Raw genomic sequence first — 18,268 nt, forward strand, 5'->3', positions numbered from 1 at the left:
GTTAAACGCAGTCTTCCACTCATCCCCCTCTTTGATGCGAATAAGGTTATACGCCCCCCGTAGATCCAATTTAGAGAACCATTGGGCCCCCTGAACCTGATTAAAGAGATCAGGAATCAAAGGAAGGGGATACTGGTTCCTTACCGTGACCTTATTCAGGCCACGGTAGTCAATGCATGGCCTAAGACCCCCATCCTTCTTCCCTACGAAGAAGAAGCCAGCACCTACCGGAGAAGAAGAGGGACGAATGTAACCCTTGGCCAGGGATTCCTGGATATACTCCCTCATGGCTTCACGTTCGGGACAAGAAAGGTTAAATATCCTACCCTTAGGAAGCTTAGCTCCTGGTACCAATTCGATAGCGCAATCGTATTCTCTATGAGGCGGTAATACTTCGGAGGCCTCTTTAGAGAAAACATCAGCGAAGTCCTGAACAAACTCGGGTAGCGTATTCACCTCCTTAGGGGGAGAAATAGAATTAACAGAAAAACATGACGTACAACATTCATTACCCCATTTGGTTAGCTCCCCAGTATTCCAGTCAAACGTAGGATTATGCAACTGCAACCAGGGAAGACCTAGAACCAAATCGTACGATAATCCCTGCATCAATAGTACAGAGCATTGCTCCAAATGCATGGAGCCAACAAGGAGTTCAAAAACAGGGGTATGCTGTGTAAAATAACCATTAGCAAGAGGAGTGGAGTCGATACCCACTACCGGAACAGGTTTAGGCAAATCAATCAGAGGCATAGCGAGAGACATAGCAAATTCCACAGACATGATATTAGTAGAGGACCCTGAATCCACGAAGGCACTGCCGGTAGCAGACCTACCACCAAAAGAGACCTGAAAGGGAAGCAATATCTTAGTACGTTTCATATTTACGGGAAATACCTGTGCGCCCAAGTGACCTCCCCGATGATCACTTAGACGCGGGAGCTCTCTGACAGCATTCTTACGCTTGGGACAGTTGTTTACTTGATGCTTGACATCCCCACAGTAGAAGCAGAGACCATTCTTCCTGCGGAATTCTCTACGTTGTTGAGGGGACACGGAGGCCCCGAGTTGCATAGGTATTTCTGAGTCTTTAGGGGAGAAACGAAGCAACGGGACTTCGGGAGGCATCATGGGGGAGTCAGAGGAAAAAACACATAAACGTTCACGTTGTCGTTCCCTGAGACGTCGGTCAAGTCGTACCACTAAAGCCATAACCTGGTCTAAGGAGTCAGAAGAGGGATAACTAACTAGCAGGTCTTTCAGGGCATTCGACAGACCCAACCTAAACTGGCACCTTAAGGCAGGGTCATTCCACCGAGAAGCTACGCACCACTTCCTAAAGTCAGAGCAATACTCCTCAACAGGTCTCTTACCCTGACGTAAGGTCACCAGCTGACTCTCGGCAAAGGCAGTTCTGTCAGTCTCGTCATAAATGAGTCCGAGGGCAGAAAAGAAACAATCAACGGAGGAAAGTTCAGGGGCGCCAGGAGCCAAGGAGAAGGCCCACTCTTGGGGCCCTTCCTGGAGCCGGGACATAATTATACCCACCCGCTGGCTCTCAGAACCTGAGGAGTGAGGCTTTAAGCGAAAGTAAAGCCTACAACTCTCCCGAAAGGAGAGAAAAGCCCTCCGGTCACCTGAGAACCGGTCGGGCAACTTGAGGTGGGGTTCAAGGGGTGCGGTGAGGGGAACTACCAAGGTAGCATCAGGCTGGTTGACCCTCTGAGCCAGGGCCTGGACCTGTAGGGAGAGACCCTGCATTTGCTGAGCCAGGGTTTCACGGGGTTCCATAATGGTGTCAGGGACCAGGGTAGACTAGGTATAGGGCTTGTGAATTTGTAATGGTGGGGGGGGTAGGGAAACGGACAAGTGAGCCCTAATCTACCCGCCACTCTGTCCCTGCCTACTTGCAACGACCCGCCCTAGGCGACGGGGTACAACTGGGCGGCGGTCCCTGCGCTCAGTAAGTGCATGACAAACACGACAAACAAACAAGGGAATACAAGCAAGGGAAATGGGCAGTTGCTCGCGGAAACACCGTGAGCCACAGAGTAGTGAACGAGCCGAGTCAAGCCAGGAGAGTGCGAGGTACAAAGCGAAAAGCAGAAGAGTAGTCGGTAAGCCGGGGTCTGTATGGAGCAGGATCAAAAAGTAGCAGGAGCTGTAGCTGGGCCAGGAAACCTCAAGGAAAGAATTCACAAGCACAGATGGACAGGAAGAGCAGGCTTAAATAGACCGAGGGCGGGAGCTAGCTGAGTCTGGCCAGGTTGCGATAGGCTCTCCCACTCCTAAGCCTGCCAGCCTGAGTGGAGGAAGCTGGTGTCTGTCTCAGGGATGTACACTCAGGTGTTGACTGATTAATTCTGGGAATTAACCCCGAAGCAGTGCCTGGCAGATCCTTTACACCAGCACCTACAGGAGAAGTAGAGGGGCGAATGTAACCCTTGGCCAGGCATTCCTGGATATACTCGCTCATGGCTTCACGTTCGGGACAAGAGAGATTAAATATCCTACCCTTAGGGAGCTTAGCTCCTGGTACCAAATTGATTGCGCAATCATATTCTCTATGAGGAGGTAACACTTCGGAGGCCTCCTTAGACAAAACATCGGCGAAGTCCTGAACAAACTCAGGTAGCGTGTTCACCACCTCAGGGGGAGAAATAGAATTAACAGAAAAACATGACGTCATGCATTCATTACCCCATTTGGTAAGGTCCCCAGAATTCCAGTCAAATGTGGGATTATGCAACTGCAACCAGGGAAGGCCTAAAACCAAATCGGACGATAATCCCTGCATTAACAGTACAGAGCACTGCTCCAAATGCATGGAGCCAACAAGGAGTTCAAAAACAGGGGTATGCTGTGTAAAATAACCATTAGCAAGAGGAATGGAGTCGATACCTACTACCGGAAAAGGTTTAGGCAAATCAATCAAAGGCATAGCTAGAGACATAGCAAATTCCACAGACATGATATAGCAGAAGACCCTGAATCCACGAAGGCACTGCCGGTAGCAGACCTACCACCAAAAGAGACCTGAAAGGGAAGCAAGATTTTATTACGTTTCATATTTACGGGAAATACCTGTGCGCCCAAGTGACCTTCCCGATGATCACTTAGGCGCGGAAGTTCTCTGGCTGCATTCTTACGCTTAGGACAGTTGTTCACTTGATGCTTGTCATCCCCACAGTAGAAGCAGAGACCATTCTTCCTGCGGAAATCTCTGCGTTGTTGGGGGGACACGGAGGCCCCGAGTTGCATAGGTACCTCCGAGTCTTCCGGGGAGGAACGAAGCAACGGAACCTCGGGAGGCATCATGGGGGAGTCAGAGGAGAAAACATCAAGACGTTCAAGTCGTCGTTCCCTGAGACGTCGGTCAAGTCGTACCGCTAAAGCCATAACCTGGTCTAGGGAGTCAGAAGAGGGATAACTAACTAGCAGATCTTTCAGGGCGTTCGACAGACCCAACCTAAACTGGCACCTTAAGGCAGGGTCATTCCACCGAGAAGCTACGCACCACTTCCTAAAGTCAGAGCAATACTCCTCAACAGGTCTCCTACCCTGACGTAAGGTCACCAGCTGACTCTCGGCAAAAGCAGTCTTGTCAGTCTCGTCATAGATGAGTCCGAGAGCAAAAAAGAAAAGATCAACGGAGGAAAGTTCAGGGGCATCAGGAGCCAAGGAGAAGGCCCATTCTTGGGGCCCTTCCTGGAGCCGGGACATAATTATACCCACCCGCTGGCTCTCAGAACCTGAGGAGTGGGGCTTTAAACGAAAATAGAGCCTACAACTCTCCCGAAAGGAGAGAAAAGTCATCCGGTCCCCTGAGAACCGGTCGGGCAACTTGAGGTGGGGTTCAAGAGGTGAGGTGAGGGGGACTACCATGGTAGCATCAGGCTGGTTGACCCTCTGAGCCAGGGCCTGGACCAGTAGGGAGAGACCCTGCATTTGCTGAGCCAGGGTCTCAAGGGGGTCCATAGTAGTGAGAGGGACCAGGGTAGACTAGGTATATGGGCTTGTGTTTATGTAATGACGGGGGTGGGGAGACAGACAAGTGAGCCCTAATCTACCCACCACTCAGTCCCTGCCTACTTGCAACGACCCACCCTAGGCGACGGTGTACAACTGGGCGACGGTCCCTACGCTCAATAAGTGCACGACAGACAAACAGACAAGGGTACACAGAGCTAGGGGGAGAAAGGGCAGTTGCCCACGGCAACACCGTGAGCAACAAGAGAAGTGAACAAGCCGAGTTAAACCAGGAGAGTACGAGGTGCCAAACGCAGAGCAGAAGAGTAGTAAACAAGCCGTGTCAAACCAGGAGTGTACGAGGTACCAAACGCAGAGCAGGAGAGTAGTCAGCAAGCCGGGGTCAATAAGAAGCAAGGACAATGGTACAAGAAGCTGCAGCAGGGCCAGGAAACCAAACGAGAAGAATCACAAGCAAAGGAGAAACAGGGAAGGCAGGTATAAATAGACAGAGGGCGGGAGCTAGCTCCGTCTGGCCAGGCTGTGATAGGTTCTCCCACTCCTAAGCCTGCCACCCTGAGTTGTGGAAGATGGAGTCAGTCTCACAGACATAGAAGTAGGTGCAGACTGATTATCTATGGGCGTTAACCCCGAAGCTGTGCCTGGCAGATCCTTTACACATTTATAATAAAAAATATATATATATAAATAATATGTCAGATTCTGGTGATATATTAAGGAAAAATCTCACCATTCCCCTTTATAAAGTCATCTAGTAATTTCTGTAAGTTCTCAGCATCTTCAAAAATATTGAGAATCTTGGTAAAATGGTACAAAGATACAATAACATCTCTCGGGTTTCGCATTGTGTAGATAATCTGAAAAAATAGTGTCCCATCAAAAAGATGTTTAATTTGGCACTTTTTACACAAATCAGACACATATTATGCTACTTTTCGTTTGCAATTTGATAAATTTGCCCAAATGCGCACTAAGTGGACAATTTTGTACACGCTGTAGCCTTTGCACATCTTGAAGATTATTAGAGGATTCAGTAAATATTCGTAAATTGGGGATGTTGCCAGGTGATTGATCTATTTGATCTTGTCTAGAACAAGGCTACATTCACAAAACAGTGAAAAATGGCTGTGTGATGTCTGTTTTTTAACGGCCATTACACGGCCGTTTTCAGAACAATGAGGTTCTACAGATGTATTTACTCGGCCATTTTTTTTAACAACCCGTAAATGCAAGCTGTTAAAAAATAGAACATGTTCTATTTTTGTCCATTTTCACGGCCCGAAGTCCCCATTGGAGTCAATGGATCTAGTCGAGGACTCCTGTCTTGGAAAACCCCTTGACGTCACTGTTAGTGGCTCCTCCAGGAGCAAAATCACCGGCCAGAGCTTTGTTGACGCTCTGGCTGGGGATTCTGCATCTCAAAGCCCCTGACGTCCCGTTCATATATGGACAGGGATGTCAGGGGCTCTTGCTAAAGCGGAATCCCTAGCCAGAGCTTGGCCGACACTCTGGCCGGGGATTCCGGCATCTCAAAGCCCCTGATGTCCCTGTCCATATGTGTGCAGCTATCTACAGGTGAGATGTGTGGGGCGCTAGGGGGTGGCGCTGTCTACAGGTGTGTAACGCTATCTACAGCTGGCATGTGGTATCTTCTAGGGGGTCTGGCTACAGGGACACTGTGGCACTATATGGGCATTATCTATATGTGCTCTGTGGCACCATCTATGTGGGCATTTTCACTTTATATTTAGGCACTATTATACTTTATATCGCACTTTATATGTGATAACTGTGGCACTATGTGGGCACTGTGGCACTATCTACAGTGGGCACTTTGGCACCATGTGGGCACTTTCTTTGTAGACACTATCTGTAGTGGGTACTGTGGCAGAATCTACAGGAGCATTACGGCACTAGCTACATGGGCACTGTGGTGTTTTCAGGGGGTTGGTACAAAAATCACTAACAAATTAAATCCATCTGTTTTTTTAACGGCCATGAAAAATGGATGCAAAATAGATGGCAAACAGATGACAAATGACTAATACATTAAATTGGCATAATCCGAAACACATGATTCATGAATCTATTTTCACAAAGCAAAGTATTTGGTTTTACTTACTTTCGCCTTAGATTTAAAATACGATTTAGCAAAAATGTAGTGTGGTAGGTGGGAACATATTATTCTTGGAGGCTCCATCTTTTGGATAATTTCTTGAGATCCAACTACTTCATACCATGGTGATCTAGTATAGATAGGCACAGTTTTGCTTATTGTATGATCTCCTTTGTTTTTAATTAAATTCAAGATTTCAATCATCCAGTTTGTACCTATAAGGAGTAAAAGTTTACACCAACAATTGTTATTATAAATTTGGTCGAAATATATATTTCTTCAAGTTTAACAGAGCTACTGGGAGACTCCTGAGGCTGGGTTCACACACACTATTTACAGACGTAATTCTGGCTTTTTAGCTCCGAATTACGTCCAAAAATGCGGCTCAAAAGCGTCGGCAAACATCTGCCCATTCATTTGAATGGGTCTTACGATGTTCTGTGCCGACGGTCATTTTTTTTACGCTCCGCTGTCAAAAGGTGGCGCGCAAAAAAGACTCCCGCGCCAAAGAAGTGCCTGTCACTTCTTCAGACGTAAATGGAGCCGTTTTCCATGGACTCCATGGAAAAACAGCTCCAATTACGTCCGTGTAAAGCCCATAGGCAAACATCAATTAAAGTAAAACTTATTATCAAACTGTAAACCCAATTAATTAAATCCTAAAGGGTTAATTGGTAACATGACCAAATCTTCTTAATAATAAAATGACATCATCAAATGATCAATATTGTACTGAAGCCAAGTCTTTTTCAACTTCATCATTAATCAAATTTTTAGCCGGATAAGAAAGATGGTGAATTAATTTTTTTAGGAACAATAAATAATGGCGACAACCTAAAATTGGGGAAAAGGGAAGAGAATGGACCAGCAATTCTACCTTCAGATAATTATTTGTCAAACTTCAACTTCATAATTTTTTATGACCCTTATATTCTAAAACATGAAAACCATCTTTAAACCCGGTCTTTCAGAAGCATTTGAGCCTTCTCCCTGACATTTCTAGCCATACCACCATTCTTTGCCAGTTCACTGGCATATGTGCCTTTAATAACTGACTCCTTAGCATTTAAGTTTGGCTGATTGGTTCTTTTTAAACATCGAAAAATAGGATGCGGACCTGTACAAAATGAACAATCATATAGATATTTGTAGCTATTCAACCATTTAAATTGAGTTTTGTTGTATGCAAAGCATACTCCTTTTCTCAAAGTATTTTGCGTTTAAGAGGATTTTGTCTTGAATAAGTACCGGTTCTTTGTGGAAGCATTAAATTAATCCAAAGTCCCACATCCTTAACACCCCATTTAAGACCTGGATGCACAGCCAACTTATGTCTAAAAAGTTTGTCATAGTTAAATCATGCAAAACCACCAAAGTTACAATATGCTTCCAAAACAATATCAATGTGTTGGAATAAACCACAACATTTTAACGGGAGTTTTTCACCCAAAACTGCAGCATAAATACAATAAGCCTGCAAACAGTTGTTAAAAGGCCTTGACGCAGTTCTTTTTCTATCATCTTCCCTTTTTTCTTTTAGATTTTTTTATCTTGTTTAAAATCTGATTCCTTAGTAGAAGGTAACACTGATAATAAATCAATATATTCATTGCGCCATATTTTTTCTTTAACAGCCAATGGTAAATGATATCCCAAAGGGGATACCTCACGGGCAATAACCTCTTTAACGCAGGAGTCAGATACACCAATACCTTTTTCCAAAAGTAGTCTTGAACTAGTTGTCAAATCCAGTGTTGGAACGGAATTAGTTAACCATACATCTGACGGGGAACTCATGTTCCCCACAGATTTACTAGTCAAATCAGATAAAAGCTTAATAAAAATTAAACATAATATTAGTATTAGGATCAATACGATTACAGCTGGTAACCTGAGCAGAGCCCAGCTTAAAGCTGCTCCACAATCCTTTTGCCTGGTGCAGGTGTCCTGATGAAGACTTCTTAATATTCTCCGCTCTCCCCCTTCTATCTATAGATGGAGAATAAATTTGTCTTGTCTTTCGTTGTGTTTTCCTAGGTCCAGATGAATCTTCTCTTGTGTCAGAAAACTTCTGGCAAACATCCTCTGCATCACTTCCGGCAACGACAGGTAACATCACCGAACTTACGCTGCTACGTTCATATCCTGTGACAGGTATCCAGCTTTCTCTTCAGCTGGGCTGGGTGCCGCCTTCAAACACTTCTGTAGCCAAGCCTCACCGCCACAGCCATCTGCCTTCATTATTAGCTCCTTCAGATGCTCCCCCATTATCCTCTGGAATCTTTTTCCCATGCTGTTGATCCTCTTCTTTTCACTCCAGATGGGCCCCGGACCACAAAAAGGTTAACAATATATAGACCAAATTCCCACCGTTTTAACCCCATTAACCAATGGGAATACTGAATTTTCCCGCCACAGATGAATTTTCAAGAACTTGCGGGTGCCAAAAGAGGGGAAGGAGAAGCACCGCTGACCTGACCATGACCATAAAAGGTAAATACCATAAAACAGGGAGTGGAAAAAGGGAAGGAGGAAAGAATAATTTAAAGAAAACAATAGAGCCTATAGAAAAAGAAGGGGGGCACTGTGTTACCATGGGGGGGTCATGCTGTATTCATGCTAATGGCACACATTCACTATAGGTGCCAAATTATGGCTCCGTACAAAAGAGAGCCATAAAACAACTGTGTGCATGAGGCCTAACAAATTTTGAAGTCTAAATCAAGATACAACAAGCCTACATCATGTTATTTTGGGATCTATGCCCTATTAGATCCCATACCCCGCTTGGGACCCCTTTCTATGTGCCAGCACGGAAGACCCAACACGTCCTTGCATTAGAGGGACACGCAGGAGGAAAGTGTGGTTGGCCACAGCTTTCCCTTGCCATAACTCCTGATCATCAGGGGTGAAAAAAAACAGACCCAGGGCAATCAGTCGGTTTCTTTTTTAAAAGAGCTGGTCTACATGAGAAAACCCCTTTAACTTAGATAAAAAACTTATTTAGCAAACCAATCAATTAATCATTATTATAATCAGGTTTATTAAGTAGTCTCACTTGAATAAATAAAAATAAATGAATTAATGCATGCCTGAAAGGGAGTCTGTCACCATCCCACCAAACTCCCCCTAACCTGCTTACATCACTGCTCTGGTATTATGAAAAACATTGCCCACGTACCTTTATTAGATGTCTTGGTACTTGCAAAACAACAAAACTTTAATGCCTCCACACTGTATGCTAATTAGGCACAAAGAGTCCTGCAAGTTTTGCAAGAACCAATATTTGAAATAAAGGTTTGTGGGCAATGCTTTTCACAATACTAGACTAGCAATGTAAGCGGCTTGCTGGAGGAGGGGTAACTAGCAAATTTACTCTCCAATTAAAGAGGTTGTCCACTGTCCAGTCTTTAAATAAGCAGATTTCAAATATTCCTTGTTTTTAAATTTTTTTTTTTTTTTACTCAATAGATTTTTATTGACATTTTTCAACAGAGATAATAAAAGAGAGACTTTGCAGTCCAACGAGTACATTTTGATACAACAACAAATTCATAAAAATGGAATGTCTATGTCATATTATACGAGTTCCAGTAAAGGTTAAGCTTGAAAACCCTGTCTGTGATTCTATTCCATATCTATAATAAACTGGTTAATAATACAAAAAATGACAAATCAAAAACATACAATACAAAAGAAGTAATACAAGATCTCACAGTAGATACCAGCTAGAATGAAATCCTTTGATGTTGAAAGACTAGCATATAACCCTCCCTTATGTAACACAGGTATAAGCACTACGCAACCAAGGACCCCACAGTTTCTCATATTTAGGAAATGAGTGGTCTTTATATGCCATCATTTTCTCGTGTGAACAAGTACTCTTAAATACATGAGCTGCGATAACTCTGAATTCTGCCGGTATATCTTTAATGTTTAGAAAAAGCACTGCTAGCGATAAGGAAGGAGGAATTGTAATCCCTTTAAGACCTGACAACAAAAGGTATGAAGAATTCCAAAGAGTATTGAGCAACGGACAAGTCTATAAAATATGTAGTAGAGTCCCTTTACCCTCCACAATTTCTCCAGCAATAATAGGAAGCATTCGGATACATGTGTTGAAGTCTATCAGGAGTGTAATACCATCGGAGCACAGTCTTTATCACTGACTCATAGTGTATAGTACATTTCAGATGTTTTGCTACAGAAGTGAGAGCATATGTCCATCCCGGTGTGAGATACACTCGTGCGAGCTCCTTCTCCCAAGCCAAGAAAGGGGAAGATTTTTCAAATTTAGCCTTAGATCCTAAGAGATCGTATAAAGGACGCAATCCTTTAAGATGTGTCCCAGGTTGAGACCATAGCTGGAATATATCAGCATTAGCTGTAACCGTAAATGGACAATCCGATTGCAAGAGGTGCCTAATTCTAAGAAATTTGTAAAAATCAGAGTTTGAGATACCAAACCTATCATGTAGGGAGTTAAATTGTAGCAATTGATTATTTTCCATAGGAGATATTGTAAAGGATCTGCCAGACACAGCTTCTGTGTCGACGCCCGTGGGTAATCAGTCTGCACCTGCTCCTAAGTCTGAGAGAGTGACACGATCTTCTACCAGTCAGGCTGGGAGGCTGAGGAGTGGGAGAGCCTATCACAGCCTGGCCAGACGGAGCTATCTCCCGCCCTCTGTCTTTTTATACCGGCATTTCCTGCTCCTCCTTTGCCTGTGATTCTTTTCTGTTTCCTGGCTCTGCTGCTCCAGCTATGTTTATTGACATTGCTTCATTTTTTACCCTGGCTTTACTGACTACGCTCCTGCACTGCGATTTGTACCTCGTGCACTCCTGCTTTGACTCGGCTCGTTCACTACTTTTGTTGCTCACTGTGTTGCCGTGGGCAACTGCCCCATTTCCCTTAGCTTCTGTGTACCCTTGTCTGTTTGTCTGTCGTGCACTTATTGAGCGTAGGGACCGTCGCCCAGTTGTACGCCGTCGCCTAGGACGGGCCGTTGCAAGTAGGCAGGGACTGAGTGGCGGGTAGATTAGGGCTCACCTGTCTGTCTCCCTACCCCGTCATTACATAATCACAGGCCCATATACCTTTTCTACCCTGGTCCCTGACACAACTATGAGACCGCTTGAGACCCTGGCTCAGCAAATGCAGGGCCTCTCCCTACAGGTCCAAGCCCTGGCTCAGAAGGGCAACCAGCATGATGCTACCCTGGTAGTGCCCCCCACCTCACCTCTTGAACCCCACCTCAAGTTGCCTGACCGGTTCTAAGGGGACCGGAAGCCTTTTTTCTCCTTTCGGGAGAGTTGTAGGCTCTATTACCGTTTAAAGCCCCACTCCTCAGGTTCTGAGAGCCAGCGAGTGGGTATAATTATGTCCCGGCTCCAGGACGGGCCCCAAGAATGGGCCTTCTCCTTGGCTCCTGACGCCCCTGAACTTTCCTCTGTTGGTCTTTTTTTTCCGCTCTCATATATGACGAGACTGACAAGACTGCCTTTGCCGAGAGTCAGCTGGTGACCTTATGTCAGGGTAAAAGACCCGTTGAGGAGTACTGTTCTGACTTTAGGAAGTGGTGTGTAGCTTCTCGGTGGAATGACCCTGCCTTGAGGTTCCAGTTTAGATTGGGTCTGTCGAACGCCCTGAAAGACCTGTTAGTTAGCTATCCCTCTTCTGACTCCCTAGATCAGCTTATGGCTTTAGCGGTACGTCTTGACCGACGTCTCAGGGAACGACGACTGGAACGTTTTTGTGCCTTCCCCTCTGACCCCCCCATGATGGCTCCCGAGGTTCCGTTGCTTCATTCTTCCACGGGAAAACTCGGATGAACGTATGCAACTCGGGGCCTCCGTCTCTCCCCAACAACGTAGAGAGTTCCGCAGGAAGAATGGTCTCTGCTTCTACAGTGGGGATGACAAGCATCAAGTGAACAACTGTCCTAGGCGTAAGAATAAGCAGCCGGAAGAACATCCGCGCCTAAGTGACCATCGGGGAGGTCATTTGGGGGCACAGGTATTTCCCATATATATGAAACCAAATAAGATCTTGCTTCCCTTTCAGGTCTCTTTTGAGGGTAGGTCTGCCACCGGCAGTGCCTTAGTGGATTCAGGGTCTTCTGCTAATATTATGTCTGTGGAATTTTCTATGTCTCTAGCTATGCCATTGATTGACTTGCCTAAACCTGTCCCAGTAGTGGGTATCGACTCCACTCCTCTTGCTAATGGTTATTTTACACAGCATACCCCTGTTTTTGAACTCCTTGTTGGCTCCATGCATTTGGAGCAGTGCTCTGTACTGGTGATGCAGGGATTATCGTCCGATTTGGTTTTAGGCCTTCCCTGGTTGCAGATGCATAATCCCACGTTTAAATGGAATACTGGGGATCTTACCAAATGGGGTAATGAATGCATGACGTCATGTTTTTCTGTTAATTTTATCTCTCTCCCTGAGGAGGTGAACACTCTACCTGAGTTTATTCAGGACTTCGCTGATGTTTTTTCTAAAAAGGCCTCCGAAGTGTTACCTCCTCATAGAGAATTCAATTGCGCAATCGATTTGGTACCAGGAGCTAAGCTCCCTAAGGGTAGGATATTTAATCTCTCTTGTCCCGAACGTGAAGCCATGAGAGACTATATCCAGGAATGCCTGGCCAAGGGTTACATTCGCCCCTCTACTTCTCCGGTAGGTGCTGGCTTCTTCTTCGTAGGGAAGAAGGATGGTGGTCTTAGGCCATGCACTTGAATAAGGTCACTGTAAGGAACCAGTATCCCCTTCCTTTGATTCCTGATCTCTTCAATCAGGTTCAGGGGGCCCAATGGTTCTCTAAGTTTGATCTACGGGGGGCTTATAACCTTATCCGCATCAAAGAGGGGGATGAGTGGAAGACTGCGTTTAACACGCCCGAAGGTCATTTCGAATACCTCGTCATGCCCTTTGGGTTGTGTAATGCTCCCGCGGTCTTCCAGAATTTCATAAATCAGATTTTAAGAGACTACCTGGGGCTATTTCTTGTAGTGTACCTTGATGACATACTTGTGTTTTCCAAGGACTGGTCCTCCCATATTGAGCATGTCAGGAAGCTGCTCCAGGCCCTTCGGGAATACAAACTGTTTGCTAAAACCGAAAAATGTGTGTTTGGGGTGTAGGAGATACCATTTTTGGGTCAAATCCTCACTTCTCATGAATTCCGCATGGACCCTGCCAAGGTTCAGGTTGTGGCTGAATGGGTCCAACCTGCCTCCCTAAAGGTGTTACAGTGCTTCCTGGGGTTTGCTAATTATTACAGGAGATTTATTGCTAACTTCTCGGTCATCGCTAAGCCTCTTACAGATCTTACTCACAAAGGTGCTGACCTCCTCCGCTGTCCTCCAGAGGCGGTCCAGGCTTTTGAGGTCCTTAAGAAGTGCTTTATCTCGACCCCTGTGCTGATTCAGCCTAACCAAATGGAGCCATTCATCGTGGAGGTTGACGCCTCCGAGGTGGGAGTGGGTGCTGTCTTGTCCCAGGGTACAGGTCACTCACCCTGTGCCTACTTCTCCAGGAAGTTCTCGCCCACTGAGAGTAACTATGATATTTGCAACCGCGAAGTCTTAGCCATTAAATGGGCATTTGAAGAGTGGCGCCACTTTCTGGAGGGGGCTAGGCACCAGGTAACGGTCCTTACCGACCACAAGAATCTGGTTTTCTTAAAATCTGTCCGGAGGCTAAACCCGAGACAAGCTCGATGGGCGTTATTTTTTACTAGATTAAACTTTTTGGTCACCTATAGGGCTGAGTCTAAAAATATTAAGGCTGATGCACTGTCGCATAGCTTCATGGCAAGTCCTCCTTCGGAGGAAGATCCTGCATGTGTTTTGCCTCCAGGTATAATCATTTCCTCTGTTGAGTCTGACTTAGTCTCCGAAATTGCGGATGATGAAGGTTCAGCTCACGGGAACCTTCCTGAGAACAAGCTGTTTGTTCCCCTGCAATTCCGGCTAAGGGTACTCAGGGAAAATCAAGACTCTGCACTATCTGGCCAACCAGGCATCCTGGGTACCAAGCATCTCATTGCCAGAAACTATTGGTGGCCTGGGTTGCTTAAAGACGTTAAGGCCTACATCGCCGCTTGTGAAATTTGTGCTAGGTCCAAGACTCCCAGGTCCCGACCAGCAGGCTTACTATGTTCTTTGCCCATTCCCCAGAGACCTTGGATCCATATCTCCATGGATTTTATCACCGATTTGCCTCCATCTCAAGGCAAGTCGGTGGTGTGGGTTGTAGTAGACCGTTTCAGTAAGATGTGCCACTTTGTGCCCCTCAAGAAACTACCCAATGCTAAGACGTTAGCTACCTTGTTTGTCAAACACATCCTGCGTCTCCATGGGGTTCCTGTCAATATTGTTTCTGACAGAGGGGTACAATTTGTTTCATTGTTTTGGAGAGCCTTCTGTAAAAAGTTGGAGATTGATCTGCCCTTCTCCTCGGCCTCCCATCCTGAAACTAATGGCCAAACTGAGAGGACTAATCAGTCTCTAGAACAATATTTAAGGTGTTTTATCTCTAACTGTCAATATGATTGGGTCTCCTTCATTCCCCTCGCCGAATTTTCCCATAATAACCGGGTTAGTAACTCGTCAGTGGTCTCCCCCTTTTTCTGTAGTTTTGGGTTTAATCCACGGTTCTCCTCCGTTTCAACTGGTAGTTCCAACAATCCCGAGGTAGATGTCGTTCATCAGAAACTTTGCACAGTCTGGGCCCAGGTTCAGATGAACCTAGAGGCATCCCAGAGCATACAAAAGACTCCTTGTTTGTGGTCGGGGATCTGGTGTGGCTATCTTCTTAAAATTTGCGCCTTAAAGTCCCGTCCCAAAAATTTGCTCCCCGATATATAGGGCCGTACAAGGTCATTGAAGTCCTTAACCCTGTCTCCTTCCGACTGGAGTTACCCCCATCTTTTCGAGTACACAACGTGTTTCATGCCTCCCTCCTTAAACGCTGCTTCCCGTCCTTGGCTCCCTCGAGGAAATCTCCGGTCCCTGTTCTCACCCCTGAGGGTGTAGAATTCGAGGTGGCCAAGATTGTGGACAGCAGGATGGTCCAATGCTCCCTCCAGTACCTGGTCCATTGGAGAGGATACGGGCCTGAGGAGAGGACTTGGGTACCCGCCCGGGATGTTCATGCTGGGGTATTGCTCAGGAGGTTCCATCTTCGCTTCCCCAATAAGCCAGGTCCACCTAGAAAGGGTCCAGTGGCCCCTCTTAAAAGGGGGGGTACTGTAAAGGATCTGCCAGACACAGCTTCTGTGTCGACGCCTGTGGGTAATCAGTCTGCACCTGCTCCTAAGTCTGAGAGAGTGACACGATCTTCTACCAGTCAGGCTGGGAGGCTGAGGAGTGGGAGAGCCTATCACAGCCTGGCCAGACGGAGCTAGCTCCCGCCCTCTGTCTATTTATACCTGCATTTCCTGCTCCTCCTTTGCCTGTGATTCTTTTCTGTTTCCTGGCTCTGCTGCTCCTGCTATGTTTATTGACCTTTCTTCATTTTTGACCCTGGCTTTACTGACTACGCTCCTGCTCTGCGATTTGTACCTCGTGCACTCCTGGTTTGACTCGGCTCGTTCACTACTCTTGTTGCTCACTGTGTTGCCGTGGGAAACTGACCCATTTCCCTTAGCTTCTGTGTACCCTTGTCTGTTGTGCACTTATTGAGCGTAGGGACCGTTGCCCAGTTGTACGCCATCGCCTACGATGGGCCTTTGCAAGTAGGCAGGGACTGAGTGGCGGGTAGATTAGGGCTCACCTGTCTGCCTCCCTACCCCGTCATTACATATATCATATGTGTTATACCCCCAATCTTCCATGAACGGAGATCCAAGTCTGAGAAGATTGGGGGTTTAACACATACTCGAGAGCCTCTATGGGTGAACAAGAAAGTAGAGGAAAAGAGGACTTGCCACACAGTGAATGGAATGTTAGCCAATTCTGTATAGAGGTGGATAGAAAATATGGTAGGGAGACAGTAGGCGTGTGAGGATGTAATCGTACAATTAAAAGAGCTTTTAAATTGTGTATAGGTGCCAATGATGTTTCAATTTGAACCCAATGTTGAGAAGAGTTCCCCTCCCACCATTGCTTCAATTGGGATATCTGAGTAGCTAGGTAATAATGGTGGATATTGGGCAGACTCAAGCCTGCATGTTTTTTCCCTTTGCTCAATAGCCTAGCCACTATGCACGGCCTACTCCCCTTCCAGATATATGAAGTAAGCAATCTATGGGCCTTGTTGAAAAAGATAAGGGCATTTTTATCGGCAGTGTCCGAAAAAGATAAAGTTACTTCGGAAGCACCAGCATTTTAAATGCTGCAATTCTACCTATCCATGAACCTTCATGTGTTGCCAACTGCCTGAAATCTAGTTTAATTTCCGATAGCATAGAAAAATAATTGGCCTGATATAACTGCGAGACTTTAGAAGTAATGTTTATCCCCAAATATTTAATTTGATTCTGTTGCCAATCTAATGAAAACTTAGCCTGTAGGGACCTGAGATCCGACAATGAGCAATTTAAAGGCAGAGCCTGTGATTTTCCCATATTAACCTTATAAAATGCTATATCCCCAAAGTCCTGTATGATCTTAAAGGCGACTGATAAAGATGTTTCCGTTTTTTCCAGGGTTAATATTATGTCATCAGTGTATAGAGAAATGCAATGAGAGCAATCTCCTATTTGTATCCCATGAATGTCAGAGTGTTGTCTAATAGCCTGAGCTAATGGTTCTATGGACAGAACGAAAATCAAAGGTGACAATGGGCATCCCGGTCTAGTCCCATTTGTTATTAAAAATTTCACAGAGAGAGTTCCGTTAACAAAGACCCTCGCCGATGGGGAGGAGTATAGAGCTTTAATTGCGGTTACTATGGATCCTCCAAATCCCATTTCATCCATCATCGAGAATTTGAACGACCAATTAACCCTGTCGAATGCCTTTTCGGTGTCCAGAGTTACCATAACAGCCTGAGTCCCCATTCTATTCAAATAATCTAAAATATTAAGAACCCTCCTAGTATTTTCCGGAGCCTGTCTACCTTTGACAAAACCAACTTGATCTCTATTAACCAGAAGGGGAATCTTAGGCTATGTTCACACGGGGTATTTTGCCGAGTTTTTTGACGCGGAAGCCGCGTCGCAAAACTCGGCAAAAACGGCCTGAGAACGCCTCCCATTGATTTCAATGGGAGGCGTCGGCGTCTTTTTCCCGCGAGCAGTAAAACTGCCTCGCGGGAAAAAGAAGCGACATGCCCTATCTTCGGGCGCTTCCGCCTCTGACCTCCCATTGACTTCAATGGGAGGCAGGAGAAAGGGTATTTCTCGCTGTTTTATGCCCGCGGCGCTCAATGGCCGCGGGCGAAAAACGGCGCGATAGTCGCCGCGAAAATCGTCGTGCAGGGAGAGGAATATCTGCCTCAAAGTTCCAAACGAAATTTTGAGGCAGATATTCCTCCCCCAAAATACTCCGTGTGAACATAGCTTTAGAGGCTAAACGGTTCACAAGACCTTTATCATAGATTTTTAAGTCGGATTTAAGGAGGGATATGGGACGAAAGTTAGTGGTGAATCAGGTGCTTTTCCTGGCTTTGGAAATGTCACTATCACTTAGCATCTCCTTCGGAAAGGAACCCTGTGTAATGGCATGTTGCAGAGTGTCAAACAAATGAGGTAGAGGGGATTCTTCAAAAGTTTTATAGTACATACTGGATAAACCGTCGGGGCCAGGGGCTTTATGCAATGGGAAAGATCGGATAATTTTGGAGATTTCCAATTCCGTTAAAGGGAGATTCAAATCATCCAGTTGGTTGGGTGATACACGTGGGAGGTTCAGGGTATTTAAAAAACCTTTAACGGCTTGCTGAGCGGGCTGAGGGTTTGCATTAAAGGGATGTGAATTATATAGGTAATTATAATATTCCATACATTTCTGTCCTATATCCCCAGGGGAATATATTTTAGTGGATCTAAGAGGGTCAATGAGAAATGGTATCTTACTCTTAACAGCCCTTGTCTTCAATCTATGTGCCAGAAGTTTGCTGGCTTTATTGTCCTGAGAGTAGTATTGTGCTTTGATGGATTGCAGGTTCTTTTCATACTTATACAATAAACAATCTCGCAAATTAAT

General features: G+C 45.6%; 1 protein-coding gene and 1 long non-coding RNA gene across 4 annotated transcripts in view; one reads left to right on the top strand and one right to left on the bottom strand.

Moving 5' to 3' along the window:
* LOC142662091 (uncharacterized) overlaps positions 1-8,593 on the top strand; it is a 34,058-nt gene extending 25,465 nt beyond the window's left edge. Inside the window, exons 2-3 of the long non-coding RNA XR_012850872.1 lie at positions 8,144-8,215; positions 8,427-8,593. This is a non-coding gene — a long non-coding RNA (uncharacterized LOC142662091). The remainder of the gene's footprint in view (positions 1-8,143; positions 8,216-8,426) is intronic.
* SULT2B1 (sulfotransferase family 2B member 1) overlaps positions 1-18,268 on the bottom strand; it is a 117,902-nt gene that overhangs the window by 52,974 nt on the left and 46,660 nt on the right. For all 3 annotated transcript variants that reach the window (XM_075839978.1, XM_075839979.1, XM_075839981.1), the window contains 2 exons: positions 6,113-6,321; positions 4,721-4,847 (listed from right to left, as the gene is read on the bottom strand). In XM_075839978.1, coding sequence (XP_075696093.1) covers positions 4,721-4,847; positions 6,113-6,321 — 336 coding nt within the window. The remainder of the gene's footprint in view (positions 1-4,720; positions 4,848-6,112; positions 6,322-18,268) is intronic.

Source organism: Rhinoderma darwinii, chromosome 10 (genome assembly GCF_050947455.1).
Source record: "Rhinoderma darwinii isolate aRhiDar2 chromosome 10, aRhiDar2.hap1, whole genome shotgun sequence".
Classification (NCBI taxonomy): Eukaryota; Metazoa; Chordata; class Amphibia; order Anura; family Rhinodermatidae; genus Rhinoderma; species Rhinoderma darwinii.